At 32.3% G+C, this 20,366-nt stretch overlaps 2 protein-coding genes across 2 annotated transcripts; one reads left to right on the top strand and one right to left on the bottom strand.

Moving 5' to 3' along the window:
- The first annotated feature begins 1,724 nt into the window (after nt 1-1,724).
- LOC113399835 (TBC1 domain family member 9) lies at nt 1,725-16,225 on the top strand. Its single transcript, XM_064215504.1, has 19 exons — nt 1,725-1,940; nt 2,054-2,220; nt 2,714-2,881; nt 3,472-3,568; nt 3,973-4,236; nt 4,599-4,863; nt 6,736-6,938; nt 7,604-7,724; nt 8,642-8,921; nt 9,256-9,449; nt 10,381-10,575; nt 10,951-11,100; nt 11,680-11,868; nt 12,283-12,462; nt 12,619-12,827; nt 12,906-13,015; nt 13,123-13,320; nt 13,533-13,642; nt 13,794-16,225. Exons 1-19 carry the CDS (start codon nt 1,897-1,899, stop codon nt 14,025-14,027), a joined length of 3,378 nt encoding a protein of 1,125 aa, XP_064071574.1. The 5' UTR covers nt 1,725-1,896; the 3' UTR covers nt 14,028-16,225.
- On the bottom strand, nt 16,215-19,775 carry Fuca (alpha-L-fucosidase). Its single transcript, XM_026639086.2, has 7 exons — nt 19,656-19,775; nt 18,629-18,888; nt 18,410-18,548; nt 17,844-18,310; nt 17,630-17,770; nt 16,812-17,170; nt 16,215-16,372 (listed from the first exon to the last, which is right to left on the bottom strand). The coding sequence occupies exons 2-7, from the start codon at nt 18,882-18,884 to the stop codon at nt 16,280-16,282; spliced, it is 1,455 nt and encodes a 484-aa protein (XP_026494871.2). The 5' UTR covers nt 18,885-18,888; nt 19,656-19,775; the 3' UTR covers nt 16,215-16,279.
- Nucleotides 19,776-20,366: the final 591 nt, after the last annotated feature.

The following is a 20,366-nucleotide window of genomic DNA, read 5'->3' on the forward strand; positions in this document are numbered from 1 at the left end:
AGGCATAGTACTATTTGTCGACCACCTAGGTAATTGGAGTTTTATAGTGATCTTTGTCTTTTTTTTCATTCATAAAACCTTTATTTGATTACCAATATTTGTATCTTGTATGAAGCTAAACATTTTTTACTAAGCAATTCATTTTGGAAAAAAATATTTTTAACGAAAGTGTCTTTATATGCCTGATACTCGTCTGGCGGTACTATGATATGGACACTGTTTCCATTATACAAGAGATGATTTTGAAATAAAAATATAATTTTAAATTATTAGGTTTTTTATAACAAAAATAACATTCTTCAAATAGCGTAAAAAAAAATAATTTAATCATTGATTAAAAAAATGTGACCGCCACAGTCTTTTACAGTTCATTTATTACCGCAGTAACACGTAGACAATAAAAAAAATACGTTGCAGGACCACATTTCAAACATCTATCAATTTGTGTAATGTTTTCATCCGATATTGATATATCTATTTGAGACAAAGCGTCGATAAATATAACAAATATAAAAATAAATAAATAATAATATATTTAATATTAAAAATAGGGATAATGGAAACTCCTTAACAGGCATGGTGCATAATACGACAACTTTTTTTTGTCTTAATTTTAATATTTTTTTAGAAACAGTTCTTAGGTATACATTGTACACGTAAAAATTAAGAACACACCATATTTAAAAATGTGTTTTAATGTCAGTGCACATGGGGCCTGATTAAGGGTTAATCATACCCTAATTATAAAATAATAAATAAAAATACTTATCAAATTAGTTTTATTATACCTAACAATTATACTTTTTGTATACCTATTTAAAAAAAGTGTAATAGCTGTATTAAGCTGACGGGAGAAGATCAATTTATTTAAAAACCAGTTTTTCCTAATTCAACTGTTTGTTTTTTTGAAGTAGAAAGATAAAGTCGATATAAAATAAAACTTAAAAATCGAAAAATGTATAGTTGGTGCTAAAAAAATGTTATTGTTGAATAAAAACGGTTAACGAAAAGGGTAAATAGCAAAAAATATATAAAATTTGTTCGGCCCCGCTAACTTAAGCAATCTAATAGTTGTATATATTTTTTTTAATTTAAGGTATGCTTCTTTCTTGCTAACTGTAGATATTTATATATTTTTATATATTGCTAAAACCGTTCAATAGGTCTTGTGGCTTATTACAAGTCTCGAGGTATTTTAATTTCAAAACACGGCAAGGGCTAGTAATACATATTGTTATATATCTTTTTTTTTTAAATCGAGGTTAAACTGTGTGAGTGCACTTGATATAGTTAAAAAAAAATGTTATTTTAGTATTCCTACTTGTGCCTTGTGCACTGTATATCTGATGATCACAGGAGATACACGGTGTAAAAGTTTAGAAACACATTTCATCAATTTTCAGTTAATGGGTAGTTATAAAAAGAGAGATATATATATATATATATAGGAAGCATTTCTTAAAAGTTAGTCCTATTAATTAGTGAAAAATAATAAATGACGATAAAACCAGTGATTTTATTTTTCTTAAGAAATTATATTTTACCGATAACATAACAAATTATAAAAAAAGTGTAGGTAGAAAAGTGTCAAGCGACGAATTTTAAAATTGAAACAGTGTCATATATCTACACAAAATAGAACGATTTGGATTGTTTAATTGAAACAGCTGTTTTATTGTTGGATAGTGGTAATTATCCAAATTAGACAATGGAAAATGGCAATCCTAAAACGAACTGTCAAACGAAACTTATCATTATTGCTTTTTGGCAGTCCTTCGAGTTTTCTAGTGTATTGGTGTTTATTTAATTTATAAATATATCAAAAGGAAACAAATAATTGAATATCCATAGCATGTTTAGCTATGCTAGGTCATTATATATTTAAAAGTATTAAAAATGTGGGTAAAACCTCAAGAAATATTTTTGAAGACCCCTTTGTGGTAATTATTTGTTTTATTTATTTCTTACTTATCGTTAATGACGATAAATGATTCTGTGTTTTTTTTTATTTTGATAGCTTTGATATTGGTTAATTACATTAAATTTTTCATAGGGATAATGATGAAACTACACTGTATTTCGTTCTGCAAAGAAGAAAAGGACATGGAAAATCGAAAGGACTTTCGTCGCTTCTAGTGGGTACATTAGATAGTGTACGCGATACGAAGCCAGCTCCTTTCAGAATATTACATCAAACGCCTAATTCTGAAATCTACTATGGTATGTACTCTATATTACTTATACTGTTAAATTATAATACTGAGACTTTACCAATCATATGTTACATACTACGACTATTCAATTAATCTTTGCGTTCCTTACATAATATGTTGAATTATAAATCGTATATACATAAATAGTGCACTAATTATAAAACTGTGCTTTATTATATTGATCTTATTTTTTTTTAAAATGTATAATTAAAGTATTGAGTGTGATAGTTCTCAAAAATAACAAAGTGTTATTTTTTTTTTAATTTACACTAACCCATTAAAATCTTATAGTGCTGGAATATATGTATATAGATTTACATATCTATCAGTGTTCTACAAATATGTAGAATATTTGTTAGCGTATGTGAACAAAATATTGTTGACAGTTGTACATTAAATAAACAGATATCACAGATTTTCTAAGTATTAAAACAATATCATACATATTTTAAATAAAAAAAAAAGAAATTGATTTTCTTTAATATATTACATTTTTACAGTCATCGCAACAGCATTAACCGAGCAAGAGATAAGACAAGATTGGCAGTGGCTATTTGATAATGTAAGCGCAACTTTGCATTCATTCGATTCTGAAGAAGAAATAACAAAATTTGTCTGTTGCAAAATCAACTCTATTATTGCTACGGAGCAAGAAAATTTTACTGAAGGTAGGAAAAACAATGAATATTTATTTAATTAAAATTAATTTAACAATCACAATTGGTTTAAGTTTTACTCAAGAAATGTATTTACATTTTCACTGTAAAGAAAGCTTATTATTAGACCAATGAGCAAATTAAATATAAAGTAATAATAAGGTACGAGGTAATTATCAATTATAAATGTTTCACTAAGAAAAAATTACAATTATTTAATCAGATTAAGTGAAGTTCACTGAAAAATATTTGTAATTGGTAGTATGGCTTTGTGCAAGCCCAACTGGGTAAATGTCACCTACGTATCTTATATTCTACTGCCAAATAGCTACACTTATTATTGTTTTATTCCAGTTCGAAGGGTGAGTGAGCCAGTGTTATTACAGGCATATGGGACATAACATCTTAGTTCCCGAGGTTGATGGGGCATTGGTTATGTGAATTATGATTAATATTTATTTCAGTATCAATGTCTATGAGTATTGAACACCATCGGGTAGTCCATTTGCTGGTCCAACTATATAACTATAGTAATAATACTATTACTAATATTTTTTAAGATAATTATCTCAGTAAAAAATTTAATCAAATTTAATTTTTAGATGAAGATACCATCACATATAAAAATGTTGTCTATGAATTTCATCAACGATTCGCAATGCCAAAGGATGAAAAATTGGTCTGTTATTATTCTTGCAGGTAAATTACAATATATTTAAATAAATCAATTAATATATTAATTTTATTAAAATGAAACAGAAATATTTATGAAGTAATATATATTTTTTAAATATCGAGAAATGCATGGCCAACACTGGTCGATACTTATGTAATGTTATAAAGCAGTTAAGAATTTTAAGAAACTACTACAATGATTTTACAATAATTCCTGTAGTTTTGGCTGTATTATGTTATCGTAGTATCCAAAGCTGCATTTAAGGGTACTTTGAGCTTATCGATCAACTGTGGGAAGTTATTTATTGAGTAGCTTTACAATTATAGCACAGTGTCATGTTTACCATCACATACAATATATTTGCAAACAATTTTATTTTGTTTCGTTCAGTTTCATGTTGATATGTTTAATAAAACATTATTTACAGTTATTGGAAGGGTAAAATGCCTCGTCAAGGTTGGATGTATCTTTCCGTTCACTACATGTGCTTCTATTCGTACATATTTGGTCGCAAGACTGCACTGAAGATACGTTGGGCGGATGTCACTGAGCTCGCTAAAACAAACAGCTTACTATTCCCCGATTCAATTAAAATGGTAACGAGGGATGGTGAACATTATTTTACTATGTTTTTAAAGAAGAACGAAACATTTGCACTTATGCAGCAATTGGCAAATATTGCAATGAAACAGTGAGTATATATAAATATAATTTATTTTATAATATATACTTATTTCTGAGGCTTAAAGTAACGTGGGTAGGGTGAAGATGAGGATTCATATCACAGAAAAATAAGTGAACATCACTAATGTCGTACAGCTATCTGACAAGACTGCGGGCTGGTTTTGAGAACTACTTGCCAGAAAATCCAAATGATTTAGTGGGTCGACTCGAAATTAAGCTAAGCTAATTTTAAGCTAACCTAATCCTGCACCTTCCTCATTCCTCCTCCATCACGTGGGTGAAGATGCGACTAGAAAATAATGGTCTGCATTTGAAATGATTCGTGGCAAAATATAATATCTCATAATAACCATGTTAACCTTGTTCCAGGTTAATTGATGATAAGTCTGGTTCGTTTAACATTGACAAAGATTTGCTAACTAAGTTGAGTAAAAATGTACCCAAAAAGCCGTCTTTTCTTAAACGCGATTTAGACGCAAGGAAACAGTCGAATTTATACACGTTACGTTTTCGTTTGCCTCACACGGAAAAGTTGGATGGAACTGAGGAATGTACGCTGTGGACGCCGTATAATAAACGACATAACTGGGGAAGATTGTATTTGTCACAGAATTTCATTTGTTTCGACAGCCGAGTGAGTATAATTCCTTAATCATTAACGGTCTTACTTATAAACTTTACTGGACATCGTACCATCTTGTCACGGGAAGAATAAAAACTGGCCAAGTGCCAGTCGGACTCGTGCATGAAGGGTTCCGTACCATTTTATCTATAAAAACCTCAAAAAACAAATATATCTTTTGGTGTTTACACGCCGGTTAAGCTTCCATTCGGCATAATTTTTCCGACATCTTCGATAATCATCAACATATTTACGTTTAAACCGTCCCCGTGAATCGATATTGGTAAAAACGGTATGAATATCCGGTCTGTTGTTTTTGAGTTTATCGTGTTCAGGCTGACAGACAAACGCGATGAAGGAACTTTTTTTTAACATGCAATGATAAGCCCTCCGGGCCATGTTTTCCTCTCTGTATTCGGTTTTATTTAAAATTATTTTTTGTTATTGTTTTAATAACAATTTCATTTATTTAATTGTGTCTGTTTTTTAATACATAATATATAGAAAATGCCGTAAGTACCACGTCACCTCTCATTTTATAGTCTCGTTTTTTTTTATAGTGTGACTTAAGGTTTTAAAGCATTTAATAACGGGCTTGTGGCAGCCCAATAAGATTGACATAATAAAATCTTGTGCAAATGCACCATTTGAAACATAAAGTTAGTTGCTTTACATTTTACATTTATGAAAACAACGTGAATTAATTATCGATTATGTTTCAATGAGTCATAAAACAAAACAGACATATTCTATTCTATCCTAGTCTAGTGCGAAAACGTGACATGACACATTCTACGTATGAATTATAAATATGAATTATAACAACGACAAATTGATATCTACGTTTCATTAAATTGAACTTATCGTTTATAGTACTTGAATAGCGTTTGGGTATTTTGCCAGTCCGTTCAGTTAGGTACCATCCACCCACTCGCCATATTTTCGACCGCGAAACATTAATAATTGGTATTCTTTTGTTCCGGTTCGATGGAGAACTGAGCTAATGTAACTACAGGCACAGGATAAAAATTTTAATTCCCAAAAGTGTCGACGATTAGCGATGCATGCTTAATATTTCTTACAGTGCCACTGTCGATTAGCGATCGTGGAGACCAGTCACCATCGGGTGGTCTATTCAACCAAGCTATTTTCAAATTAAAAAGAAAATTTATTAAATAATTTTAGGTAACATTTTAAAACTCATCAGAGTTTCTAAAGCATTTTTTTAAATTTTGTACTATATTTGCTTTTATATCGATATGAAATGATTTTATAGCAGAATTTTCTTTTATTGCCTATAAAACTTACTAAACGAACCATTAGCATAATAAATAAAATTTTCTCATAATTTAATTAACGATTAGTGTCATGTGATATCGATTTAATTATTAACAAACAGTTTAAAAAAACTTGTGTTACTACTGATAAAATGGAATCCAAAAATAAAAGTGCTTTAAACAATGTTTTTGAAACAGATTAGTTTTACTGATCGTTGATTATTTTACCATTTATCACCACTTACCATCTAATTACTCATAAACTCTTCTACCTTCGCACTAGTATGATAAAGTTCTAACTAATTTCGGTTACGGAACCCATTTTTAAAAACTGCGCCAAACAGATAATTATATCACATTAGCACTTTAATCTGATAAGACGAGAAACATAACCGGAAAGAGTTCAGGCGCAGGGTTTAGGTGGCTTCCGAGGAACAGGAGTGTAAACTCTCTCAATTTCCAGATTGAATGTTTTGAGAAAGTTTCTCGAAAGAACCAAATAACAGTTTTTTTTGGCTTGACCCAGAGATTACACCAGGGACCACGGTCTTGTAAACTAGCCACTAGACCAAAGATACAGTCATTAATAATAAAGTATATTATACAGGTACGTCATCTTGTCCGCGTAACTATACCACTCCGTAACGTCCACCAAGTGGAACGTGCAGATTCAGGCGGCACGGGGAGTTCGGGAGATTCAGGCAACATCCTCATCACAACCGCCCATCACACCAGCTTCCTCTTCGGGAACATATCCGACAGGGACTTCCTCGTTCACAAGATGTCGGAGCTGCTCGCTAAATTGCCAAAGTGAGTGGATTTTCATTTGTGCATGTTACTATAATTGTTTTGTTAATACTAACAGTTTTTTTTTTATATATATATATTTGCTTAAAATTGATTTATTGATTGGGTTTGAAAAAACATAAATTGAAACAAATATTTTCCTCTACGAATATAAACCGCGACCTTGAAACTCCGAACATACCAAACGGTCAAATTCATTATGGTAACATAATAACAAAGCAAATAATAAATGATGCCTCATTGTCGTAACCTTGCGTTTTAACTTTGAAATGACGAATATTTTTTGGCAATTTATATTTAGTAGAGGATTTGTGGAATCTGTGCATGTTTGAAGATACTAAAAACTTAAGATTGAATCGTATGCTTAAGCACGTCTCTTTTTTTTTTATAAAATATTCTTGCTAGTTGCTGTTGGTTTTTAATCCCATAAAAATTGTCATCTTACCAGTTCATCGTTAACCGTTTTAGTTTCATTTCATAGTTCATTGAATGTTTTGATTTTCTAATAAACGATTCTAATGTATTGCGTCTAGTTCAGGTTTTTGCATCCGGGCATCATGTCATCATCTAATCCGCAATGTTCATCGAGGACGCTACTAACAATCTTGGACGTTTAAATTTAAATAATACCCTTAAAAACAAATTCTAAATGTTTTCGTGAATAACAGTGATGTGTACAGGGAGAAGCAGAACGCGCGCGAAGAAGAAAACTGGACGCCTCAACCTCCTCTCATGATACTGTTCCGCACTCACCAGACCTCGACGATCAAGCAGATACAGCAGAAGAAGGTAAACTTTGCTTTTTTATGTAGGTAAAGGATGTTTTTATAAGTATTTAGTATTTATTAGTTTATTTTCTCAGAATTTCATTATTAAATCTTTTTTATTCTATGTTTGAATACACTATATGGATTATGTACATATTCAGGGGCAAATACGAGTTTGTATTGGATTTAAAGTAAAGAATTATAAGTTATAAATATCAATTGCCTAACCCAGCTATATTCTTACTGCCATATTTGAAATCGAACGAAACCAGCCGCCGTTCTGTAGTAAACTACACACTTATATTGAGTTTAAGACAAATACTATGTTACTAAGTTTATAAAATTGTTGTGTTTTAAATAAAAATAACCATTATCGCTCACAGATTTTTCAATCTTCTCAAGTCTGAGTTATATCTTGTCGAATCTGTTTTAGACTGAACAATCAATTTCTTCAAATCAGTTCTTCTACATGTACCCATAAATAATAATTAATTTTAATACGAACACAAAATGTGTTATATTGTGATATCGATATCACAGTACAATTTTTCTTTTAATTTAGTCCTATACTCATCAATTCTTCTCTGGTATATGTAGTAATGGACTTCAAAATTAAGTTTATATTACGCCTTTTAAATAACTTACTAAGTAAACCAACATAATATGTATACAATCTGAAGAAAAAACAATTCTTCAAATCGACTTCGAAAACATGTTATAAATGAAATAGTCCATCCTATATTTTTTACCTTTTACGGGTGTTTTTATTAAAATTTAAACATATGATAAAAGTATAACATCTCAATCAAAAAAAGGATTTTCCAAATCCGAAGTTCTGAGGAAACAAATATAAAAATACAATTGAATTGAGAACTTCCTTTTTTTGAAGTCGGTTAATAGGAATTAAGAAGGAAGATCTGATAAATGACTCCATTGCAGGAAAAGCAGTGGGAGGATCATATGGCTGAAGTCGGCCGCGGCGTCAGCATGTATCGGACCACCGAAGGAAGCGAGCTGGTCGTTAACGGTATCCCGGAATCTCTTCGTGGCGAACTGTGGAGTGTGTTCTCAGGGTCTATCTTACAAAAAGCTCAGAACAAAGGTCTTTACGAAAGATTGGTGAACGAGGCCTTGTCATCGAAAAATCAAGCGAATGACGAAATAGAGAGGGACTTGCATCGCTCCCTGCCCGAGCATCCCGCTTTCCAGAACGATGTTGGTACGTTTCGTATCGAGTTTTTTAGGGTTTTATACCTTCGCAATAGTGCAAACACAAATTAGATGTTGTATTTAAATTTACTTTGACCTTTACGTATATAATTTTAAAACCAACGATTTGTTACTTTTTCGCAATCGAAACGTAATCTTTTATTATTTTTCTTGGTAATAGCTGTTCTTATAACACATAAATTATCAATTAGTAGGATTGGTTTCCGGTATACTGTATACTAAATTTAATTGCATTTTTGTGATAAAAACAAGAATCACACGTGCTTTAAAATGTGAATAAAACAATATAAAATAATTGAGGAATGTAAAATTGAACTGCTCAGGTATATCAGCATTGCGCCGCGTGCTCTGCGCATACGCGCTGAAGAATCCCACCATCGGGTACTGCCAGGCGATGAACATCGTGGCCTCCGTGCTGCTCATCTACTGTCCAGAGGAGCAGGCCTTCTGGCTGCTGGCCACCATCTGCGAGACCTTGCTGCCGGACTACTACAATACTAGGGTCGTAGGGGCGCTGGTGAGATAGTGTAATGTGATATAATTATTTATTTAATTCCAGTGGTAGATTAGTACATATCGTCACGTTTCGGAATCGATTACAAAAGTACTGGTAAACTTAATCAGTAAGCTTAAGCTTAAGCACTAACTTTAAGGGAGTCCCCCTTTGGGATGTTTTCAGTAAAGAAGATATACTTACGGGGCTACTTACGGGGGAGCCTTGCTATTTATATACATAATGTTTCATGAATCAAAAATTGTAGAATTAGAAAAAAGAAAACTTTCTCTTCGGGTCTCCTCTGTAGGATTGATATTTAATTTATTCTTGTGTAATAACGATTTAAAAGTTTATACAAAAGATTTTTTATAAATTTCGAAACCTAGGGCAGGTTTTATTTTGATGTTATTTCATTATAAACTGCAAGTCACTCATATATATTTGTCGTTAACATTATGAAAAATTATTTAAATTTTTTTTTTTTTGTCAAATGTATACTACATTAGTTCAGTTAGAGTTGGAGGATGTCGAAAACAACTTTTCAATTATTTTTTTTGTTCTTATACAGCCGTCGTGCTCTCTAACCGGCCAGTTACTTTTTACCGGTCTCTAAAAATCAAATCAAAAATCTTTATTCAATATAGAAGTGTTTACACTTGCTTATTGATTGTCAAAAATCTACCATTAATTCAATAATCTAAAATTTATTATTTGGTAACAATTTTTATAACAATTTTTGTAACAATTTAATAAATTGCAGTCAAGAATTCTCTTTAATTTTCTGCACATCTACGGCTGAAGCTCTTCAAAATGAGACCACAACCGTGCACAATTTTTTTATGTGCAGCTATCGTCCCACAATCACTGACAAAAATCGGCTTACACTATTAATATATAAGATTATGTATGTAAGAGACTTCATGTTTTATCATGTTAAATATTTTTTACAAAGGTCGATCAAGGCGTTTTAGAAGAACTTACAAAGGCTCACCTCCCTGAACTTCACGCTAAATTAGACGAACTGGGGGTGATGAAAATGATATCCCTGTCGTGGTTCCTGACTCTCTTCATCAGCGTGATGCCTTACGAGTGTGCGGTCAATGTGATGGACTGTTTCTTTTATGACGGCGCTAAAGTCATATTCCAGGTAAGAAAAACACATTGAAAAAATTATTTAATGAAATATACTTTTATTAGCTGAGTAACTAGTGAGTCTCTTGTCTGTTATTCTCGGTAGAATCTATGTACTTTCCGAAACAGTGGCAGCTTTACATTTACTGTAAGATTACGGTTCAAAAGTGCTTTTATGAGCCTACTTGAATAAAAATGTTTTGATTTTGATTAAGTTTTCACCGTGCTCAAATATATACTAATTGTCGTCCTAATGGCTTGAACGATATACAATTTCATAAGTTGTAGAACCATTTACTGTCGTTTTTATAATATTAGTACGATATTAAACTGTTACGTGAATGACGTGTCGCCTAAGGCTGGTTGGGTTGATGAAATGTATTGTTTTAAGGTGACCCTCACGATTCTGGATATAAACCGAGAGAAACTACTGAAGTGTACAGAGGACGGGCAAGCGATGCAGATCTTAAGTGACTATCTTGAAGGCATTTACAACGAGGAGGCAATGGCCTTGTCCACCGAACCTCGAACTGCACAGAAGGTTAGAAAGATTTCACCTTATTGTTTAAGTCATTTGAACTTGGTTTTTTTAAATATATTTAATTGATGTTGTTGAACAGTTGACTATGTATACATAGTCAACTGTTTCATTGATCTAGCGGCTAGATATAAGGTCGCATCTCGAGGTCCTCGGTTCAAACCAAAGGTTAGACCGAGAAAAGTTATCGAATTTACCCGTCTTTAAATTTTTCGGAAAACTCATAAAGAAATATTGGACTTGCGCCTGAATTCTTTTCTCGTCTGATTTGCCGACCCATTAGATTGTGAATATCAGTGAGGGGAGTGCACCTGTGTCTGTGCACAAACTTGTGCAATATTATATGTCCTGCGTAATAATAGTCTTCCCTGATTTCATTGACATGGCAGTGCCAATTATTGCCGACCAAGCATTATTATATATTTAACCATACAAAAATATATTTTTACTTTAAGATAGCTTAAGGACCATGAAGTCGGTTTGACTTTTTGCAGCTATCTGAAGAACTAGTAGTTTGTACACGCCAAGCATCATATAGGTACCATAGCTGCTGTTATAATATAAGCATAACACAACTTCCAGACTATAAAAATTCAAGAACTCGTGTACCAGTCGTACCGCTCATACGGCGCCAGCGTCAGCGGAGAGACCATCGAGCACCTGCGACTAAGACACCGCCTGCGGGTCGTGCGGCAGCTGGAGGACAGCCTGGAGCGGAACACCCTACGAGCTCTACAGCAAGATCGCTTATTGGAGCCCGACGAGCTTCAGGTAACTATACAAAAAAACTACGTGATAATGTCAAGCTATAGACATTTGTTAATGGATTGGAATTTAGAAAAGTCTGAAAGATGGGTCATCTGATGGTAAGTGGTTGCCATTTTTCATTGATATTGTAAAAGGAAAAACTAATAAGCACTATATACCACAAATGTTCTGTCAACACTAGCTCAAAAAGTATCGAATAAAATACTAACAATCTCCATCGGGTTTCTCTTCCATATTCGTCAGACTAATAGTAAATGCAAACGTAATTCTCGGCGTCTGTTAGTTATTTAGAATTTTGAACATAGGTACGTAAAAAAAACACTAAATAATGTAAACAGAGAAACAAAGCAGAATAGCTTGTGTTTTTATAAAGTTATGCGATGCCATATAAGTCATACGTAACGACAATCCTTTCAGGAACTCCTAAGCGTAATCCGCGAAGAGCTGTTTTGGGCCAAGCGCGTCCCGTGCGAGCGGCTCGAGGCTCCGTACGAGGCCTACAGGCTCGACTACGGCCAGTTCAAGACGCTGTTCACGGCCCTGTCGCCCTGGGCCAAGGGAGACTACGCAGAGGCTATAACCGCTAGGATGTTCAAGGTTACTCATCAAAATACCGACCACGTTTAACATCTCGATTTAACATTTTCGATCCGATTAAAATATTATAAATGATTTTACAACGCTAACGATCAAACGAGCCACGCGATGGCAAGTAGAGGTGAGCGGGGTCTGAAGTGTGGAGCTCGCCCGCAGCTGATGGACCACGACGAGGACGGGCTGGTGAGCGCGCGCGGGCTGAGCGTGGCGCTCGGCGTGAGCGCGCGCGCCGACGCGCAGCGCCGCCTGCGCACGCTGTACTGCGCGCACGCGCCGCCGCTGCTGTCGGCGCTCGACCTGCGCGCCGCGCGCTACACCGACACGGGCGAGGAGCTGGCCGCCGACGCCTTGTCCTTCTTCGACAGGTGCGGTCCAGTCGACGCGACGGTTGTATCTATATCTATGCTCATTAATGGAGTCCCTCGCCGTGTCTCTTGATACAGTGTAGAGAATCCATCCACACCGGAGCCGGCGTTGCAGCGGTCCATAAGCGAAGTGTGCGGCGAGGGGAACCCGATGGATAAATCTATCGACAGTGCTTACGGTCAAAGCGGTGAGTTTGTTAATTTATTTATTACCGAAATCGTTTAGTCGTACGCTCCTACGTTATGATCTCCCGGAATCTTCCCCTCCCCCCTATCTAATCTTGTCGGGCGTCAGAAAGCGCGTCGAGCGCGGAGTGGGTGCGCGCGTGCGCGCTGGCGGGGCTGCCGTCGCCGGGCGCGGGCACGCCCAGCACGCCGCCGCCCGCGCGCTCGCCGCCGCCGCTGCCGCGCGCGCACTTCCTGCGCCTGCTGGCCGCGCTGCACGACCTCACGCATCACTCCACGCCCCTGTACGAGGCCGTCGCCAGGGCCGGTGAGAGAACGCACACGTATACACACACCTGAAATATAACCTGCCAACTTCCTGACTTTGGACTACTTCCTACTGCTTAAAGGCATCTCTGGCCCTTCAGACCTCGAATGATCGGGCCTACAACCTTGATTGATTTTTAACTAATTATTACTTTTTTATTTGTTTCTACTTACTTATTTATATTTAGATGGGTATTTGAATTTTGTTTATAGGTACATTACTCCTACAACTGGGAGAACTTAACGGCCATCGACCTGCCTTGGACCGAGAAGTGTCCCAAGACAGCCTTTTCCTGGCCGCCGCTGCGCAACCTACCATTGAGGTCAATATTTTATAATTTACATTATATAACGAATGCAACTATATTTTATATAAATTTCATTTAGTCATCAGTATGTTGTCCTATCAAATTAATTGAAATATTAAAAAAATTATTACAATATTATTGATTGTTAAATAATATTATTTTATAGGTTGATCCCAATGGTAATAATCCTGAGATCACCGAAGACAGGAGACCCATCCAGCCATCACCTTCAAAGGAAAGTGATCCTTCCGATGAAGACACATGGTCCATAACACTAGAACAATTTCTAGCTACAATGTTAGCTGAGGCATCACTAGAGGAGTTCTTCAATAAGCAAGTACCTCTAATGCCCTTTTTGGAAGCACTTAGGCAACGAGATAGGTTGCATTCAGTCTCATAGTTCATAGCTACGCTTGATTGATACGAAATTTAAAGGTAAGAGCTAAGCTTTTGTAATTGTATAGTATATATAAAAATCCTGTAATAAAAAGTTGTCCTAAATTAGAACATTCAAATAGATGGCTAATCAGTGTTTTTAAATCAAAAATCAAGAAACATGTTGAAAGTATACAAAATCCTCGTGTCTCCAATACCCCAGGACATACTATTTATAACATAAACTTATAATCTAAAAAAATAGAGCTTAGACAAAAAATTATTTTTTTCTATACATATGACATAAAAAAAAAACTCAGAATGAATTTAAAAAGTTATTTGCACAACCCTTGAGCTTTCAATTATTAAATTAAAAATATTATCAAGTCTTTAATTGTTTTGTTTATAGTTTTCAATAAATTTTCTATTCTTATTTGATTTTTTAGCTTTGCCGAAAATTATGTCATTGTTATAAACTACAGCATGTTACTTTAAAAAATTAAAGTTAAAAATTGTAATAAAATAATTTGTTAAAATACATGTATAATTATGTTGTGTATAATTATTTATAAGTTAATTTGCATTAAGTTTAGTATATAAAGCACTTTAGAAATAATTAGTATAAACTTCCAAATAAAACATTCCAAAATATCAATTATTATTATTATTATTAATAATAAATTCATATAATTTGTTTTATTTTTTATGAGAGAAGACTAACAAAAATTTAGAAATCCACATTACCTATATAAAGTTAAGCATAGCCATATTAATATAAGTTAATTTAAGTAAAAAAAAAATAAAAACATTAACCAAATGAATTATTTCTTAGTTCTAATTTGCAATAATTACATAAATATTGTGTAAAATAATAATAACACTAAGACGAAATCGAAAACATTACGCAAATGAGTACAAACAACTTTTGAAAATGTTAACAATAGGAAAGAATCGTACTTTCATAGGAATTTACGCATTACTAATAATGCTTCATGTACGTAATAAATGGTGCTTCTCAATAAATTAGGCTTTTCTCAAAACTAAATCATATAAAAAATAGTAAAATAAAATTGCTATAGCATACTATAGTCACAGTATAATGTATGCTTTATATATTTTTATAGGCTTGGAGTTTTATAAAACCATATAATTTAGATATACTTGTTAGACAATGCTACTATATACTTGATTATTGGACGAAATTTAATGGCTTCCACATTATAACAATCGAAACGAATCAAATAAAGAATAAATATAATCTTATAATTAGTGGAAAATTGTTACTTAAATATAATCTTTCACGAGACAATACGCGTCGCTTTTAGCTTTATAAAATCCATCGCATTATGCTTTGCCAATCAATAAATAAAATACGGGTCCATTAAATATAAACGCGATATAAAAGTGGATTCGCAATTCTAATTTTTTAGAAATATAAACCGAATGTGTTAAGTTATTTTTTTATTGTTCATAGCGCGTGCGATGGACGCTCTATAAATAATAAATATTCTAATATTTCACTCGGTATCTCCACGTAAAAGAATTAAAACTATTAGATATGTTTCATTTCCGCCGCGAAATGTGAAACAAGTCGCACCCAAAGAAGTATAATTTAAAAACATCCTAAAACTACTAAGAAAGTACCTAATAGTTATATGTTTATGCAAAAAATGTTTTATATTCAATCGATACAAAACAATATGATTGTTTGAAGTCAATTTTGTATTGTTTTATCTGTAATTTATAGGTTATAAGTTTTTGTGCATATTATTACAACTTAAATTATAATATGTTAACTGCAAAGAAAAAAAAATATATAGTTAAAGTAAACGCCTTACTAATAAAAACTGTAAGTACATCTCTCTGTGTTTAAATGATGCCAGTAAGAGAGACAATCACTGCTATTTACAATATTTATTAGTAATGTAATAAAATCATTGGAAAAACCATAAAAAAATAATATTTTTTTTTTTTTATTAAGTATCGACTACATGATATGAGTAATTTAAATCAATGTCACACATACCATCAAAACAATTAATAAAGTCTTGTTACTGTATCAAGATAAGGCAAATTAATCGAAATCAAAGCAATTATTTTGATGTAAATATATCTTTTCTTTATTTCCCTATGTATTATAATCCAACTGCACAACTGTTATTATTTTTCTGTAATTGTACACATAATATGTACCTTCTTTAATAAAACACATTTTATTCAAAATGATGTGTTTTTTATTTCACAAATGAAAATATGTTTATTTCACAGCACATTTAATTATTGACTAAACTTTAAAGCCCAAGCATTTCTCGATCTTACCATTGCTTTATCAGGTAACATTATGAATAACATGCCACTACTTATTTTCCACTGAAAAAAAAAAATGGTTAAAATGACAATTTATAATTTAATTAAATACAATACTGCTTTTAATTTATGTATAATAGGTAGCTGGACGGGCTAATAGGCCACCTTATGGTAAGTGGTCACCACCACCCAGACATTGGCACTGACAAATATTAATCATTTAATTTATCAATGTACCACCAATCTTGGGTGCTAAGATGTTATGTCCCTTGTGCCTGCAGATACACTAGTTCATTCACCCCCTTCAAACCAGAACACAACAATACTAAGTATTTTGATGTACAATTATAGAGTATCTGTAGAGTGGGTGGTACCTATAATATTTTAATTGATGTCCTTTACACAAATGACAATTAGTTATCTTTCAATGTAAATAATAAAATAAACAAATACTTCAAATAGAATTTATAAATAATAAAAGCAATTGACCCAAATTACTTACATTCAAAAATCCTTGATTGCCAAGCATCTTTATTTTATATGTGCCAGAGTGTAGATAAGGAGCTAAGTCACTAACATTAAGCACATTATTTTTAGGCCAGTGTAGGAATATAGCATATATGGCTGTTATGGTATCGGACTGTTGTGGAACAGAAGATGGCCGGTGAGCATGGTATTGGGTTTTAGTACAGGTATACCACACATTGACATTGTAAGTATCATTTTGATGTTTCCAAGGTGAAGTACCATAAATGGCCTCTCCATTAATTGCAAGCCATTCACCCAGTGCTAGTAATCTTTCTTGAAATATTGGTGCAATTGTGCCTTCTTTAGTTGGTCCAATATTAATAAGAGCATTACCTAAAAACATGTATACTTATTTTAATGTGCTCATTTTATATAATACATATTATTATTTATTGTATTTTTTATATATACTAAATTTTACTGTTAATTAATATTTCAAATAATTACAAAACTTTATAACTTGACTGTAATAATGTTTGGTTATTATTTAAATACATTTTTGCTATGATACAACAATTCACATTGTTTGATAATGTGTTATCTATAATTGAGCAGTAAAATTAAATAATATTAGGTCAATGACCAATTTGTTATTTTAATATTTCTATCTTTAAAAATATATTTACAAAAGAAACATATTGTTTTATAAATTAATTTATTATATTTCAAAGTGATTAGTAAGTTTTATTTCAAATTCCATGCCATGAATAAATGATTTAATTTTATTATATATTTTATAGTAGATTTAATTAAAAATTACCTACAATAAGGTCTTATCAACAAAGTACATACCTCCGCAACTTACTGTTGATACAACTTCTTTTAGCAACTGATTGATTGAAAGTATTTCATTTAAGGCCATGTTTCGTCTATAACCCCATGATCTTGAATCGATTGTGAAGGCATTCTCCCATTTATGATTTTGTAGTTTACCTAGTTTTAAAAATGACAATTAATGTTTGATATAAACATAGCTTTTAGAGTTTTGTTATCATTTTTAACTTACCAGGATTATATCTATCAGCACAATTATAAAAGTCTCCATGGTGGCAAGGTATCCCTATACCCCATCTATCATTGACAACAACTTCATCTTTAACTGGACTATCATTGTAGAGCCAAGCAAGCAAATCTGTTGAATTCCAGTATCCATCGAAAGCCTCCCAGTCCCCATCGGACCATATCACAGAGGGTTTGTAATTATTAACAATCTGTTTCAAATCAGGCCACAACTTTGTCATTGGATACTCTTTTGTTAAATAAAAATTTTTCTTGTCTTCTAAGTATATGGGATTGTACCATTCATACAGTGAGTGATAAACACCAAATTTCATATCCCTATTGCGCACCGCCTGAGCCAGCTCTCCAACTAAATCACGCTTTGGACCAACTTCCATGGCATTCCAACTAAAGGATCGTTGAGATGGGAACAAAGTAAATCCTTCATGGTGTTTACTTGTTAGCACAACATATCTAAAAATAAGAGTTATCATAGAAGTGTATGATATTTTTTCAATTGATTTAAATATAATTATAAACTAAAAAGTGTATAATTATTATAGAATCACTAACTTAGCTCCAGCTTTCCGGAACAAAGATGCCCAGTCATCAGGGTTAAAAAACTCTGCTGTAAACATTGGAGCAAATTCTTGATAAGTAAATCCAGGTGGGTAATTTTTGCTCATAAATTCAACTGTTTTATTGTCGCCCGCTAGAATATAATATATTGTTATTTAAAATAAATAAATCCATGAATTCATCATTAAACTTACATTACAATATATCACATACATTTCCAGTTGCTCCAGAACCATTCTGATCCGAAGCTTGGTACTGAAAATACTCCCCAATGCAAGAAAATTCCAATTTTCGCCGTATCATACCATTCCGGCAAAGGTCGCGTGTCCAGATCTTTCCATGTTGGTTCATATCTCTTTTCTCTTTCAGTTGGTTTGCCCAAATCATTTTCTACTACATTATTCCGCACAACTATTTCAGCACTCGTTAAATTTATTGTTAGTAACGAAAACAGCAAAAAAATTTTCATTCTCCTAAAATATTTATATTTATGAAATATCAAAAATGTTTGTTTGTTTTATATAGGTACAACCTTTATTTAAACTGGAAAAAAAAACATAGCAAATCTTTTTACTCAACAGTTTAAGATTGAGATGATATTTTTGAATATAGGTCCTCAATATATGTAATATGTATTATTAATTTACATTGTCATTTGAGTTTTAAAGCTTTTGCCGCGAAATGAAATTACCAAAAACAAATATTAAAGTTAGAGCTTGTATCATGAATAGATAGCACAAAATTTATTACTAACAGATAAGTTAAATAAAATATAGTAATCATAAACAAAGCATTTTTATTAAATAGAAAATATTTATAGGTTCGTAAATAATAAGTAATATTTTTATATATTGCGATTTTTTCTCAATGCAAAGCCTATGTACTAGTTTTTTTTTATTTATAAAGATTTATATCACCCCTTACGCTTTTACTTGTATATAATTATTACATATTATAAAACTTTATACGGATTTTGTGTAAATAATACCTTAATATTGGCTTGCAGTTTTTTAATAATCTATATATACCTACATATAAATAAATTCAATGTTCAATATTTCATACAATTCTCTGGATATCATTAAAAACCAAAAAGTAATTATAAGAGATTATTAATATTTACTCTTAATTTATATTTAAGTAAGTAAGTAATGTAATAAATAGGTAATAAAAAAATTACAAGGTAAGTAATTCTCTATATATGAGTTCAATTAAAATTTTAATTAATAGTAAAACTTACGTTATTTTATAAAAACCAGTGCGGCGTTGTCTTCTCGTATAATGTAGAATGCTAACTATACAATTTATTACGAGCTCTTATCTAACATAACTAATGTTGACACACTAAATAGCCACATTATGTCCAAACGTTGATTATAATATGCTATGTATTTTTTACAGGCATTTGAATTTGCAAGCAAATAGAGATAACATTTTGTGAACCTTCACAATGTATATGATTTTTTTATAAAATATTATTAATGTACTTACTACATGCTAAATAGCTTATCCAATATGGTAAACTAAAGTTTTACCTTCCAAAAGTAAGTTAATACTTACTTTTGGAATTTCACGTTAAAAACCCTTGTAATTTATTTAGTGAAATAACAGAAGATATCTCCACCTGTTCCAGGAATATTCTACTATAAGTCATGACCAGATTAACATGTCGGAGCCTCAAAAAATGTACTTCATCTCGATACTCTATTATTTTCAAATATATATTTTTTATCACAATACCATATTATTTATAATTTAGTAAAATATTTTCTAGTATAGGAATTACTTTAGTATTCCATTATTTGATTAATATAAAAAAAAATATTTGGCTCAGATCCCCTAGTCCATGCGGGGCTAAGGCTGTCAGATACAGGGTTATCATTTCTGGGTCAATTCTTAGAAGGTCGAAACGTACATTTCCGTACAACCAATATTCCCGGTTTTCCCGGCC

Source organism: Vanessa tameamea, chromosome 8, assembly GCF_037043105.1.
Source record: "Vanessa tameamea isolate UH-Manoa-2023 chromosome 8, ilVanTame1 primary haplotype, whole genome shotgun sequence".
NCBI classification, from domain to species: Eukaryota; Metazoa; Arthropoda; class Insecta; order Lepidoptera; family Nymphalidae; genus Vanessa; species Vanessa tameamea.

Excerpts from the sequence above, each read along its gene's own strand:
- LOC113399835 (XM_064215504.1), top strand. The coding sequence starts at position 1,897 with ATGTGGGTAAAACCTCAAGAAATATTTTTGAAGACCCCTTTGTG. Across the intron at positions 2,221-2,713 it reads TAATTCTGAAATCTACTATG|TCATCGCAACAGCATTAACC; the intron begins GTATGTACTCTA and ends ACATTTTTACAG. Across the intron at positions 13,016-13,122 it reads CAGTGCTTACGGTCAAAGCG|AAAGCGCGTCGAGCGCGGAG; the intron begins GTGAGTTTGTTA and ends GTCGGGCGTCAG.
- Fuca (XM_026639086.2), bottom strand. The coding sequence starts at position 18,884 with ATGAAAATTTTTTTGCTGTTTTCGTTACTAACAATAAATTTAACGAGT. Across the intron at positions 18,311-18,409 it reads TTCCGGAAAGCTGGAGCTAA|ATATGTTGTGCTAACAAGTA; the intron begins GTTAGTGATTCT and ends TCTTATTTTTAG. Across the intron at positions 17,771-17,843 it reads TGCTGATAGATATAATCCTG|GTAAACTACAAAATCATAAA; the intron begins GTAAGTTAAAAA and ends TTTTAAAACTAG.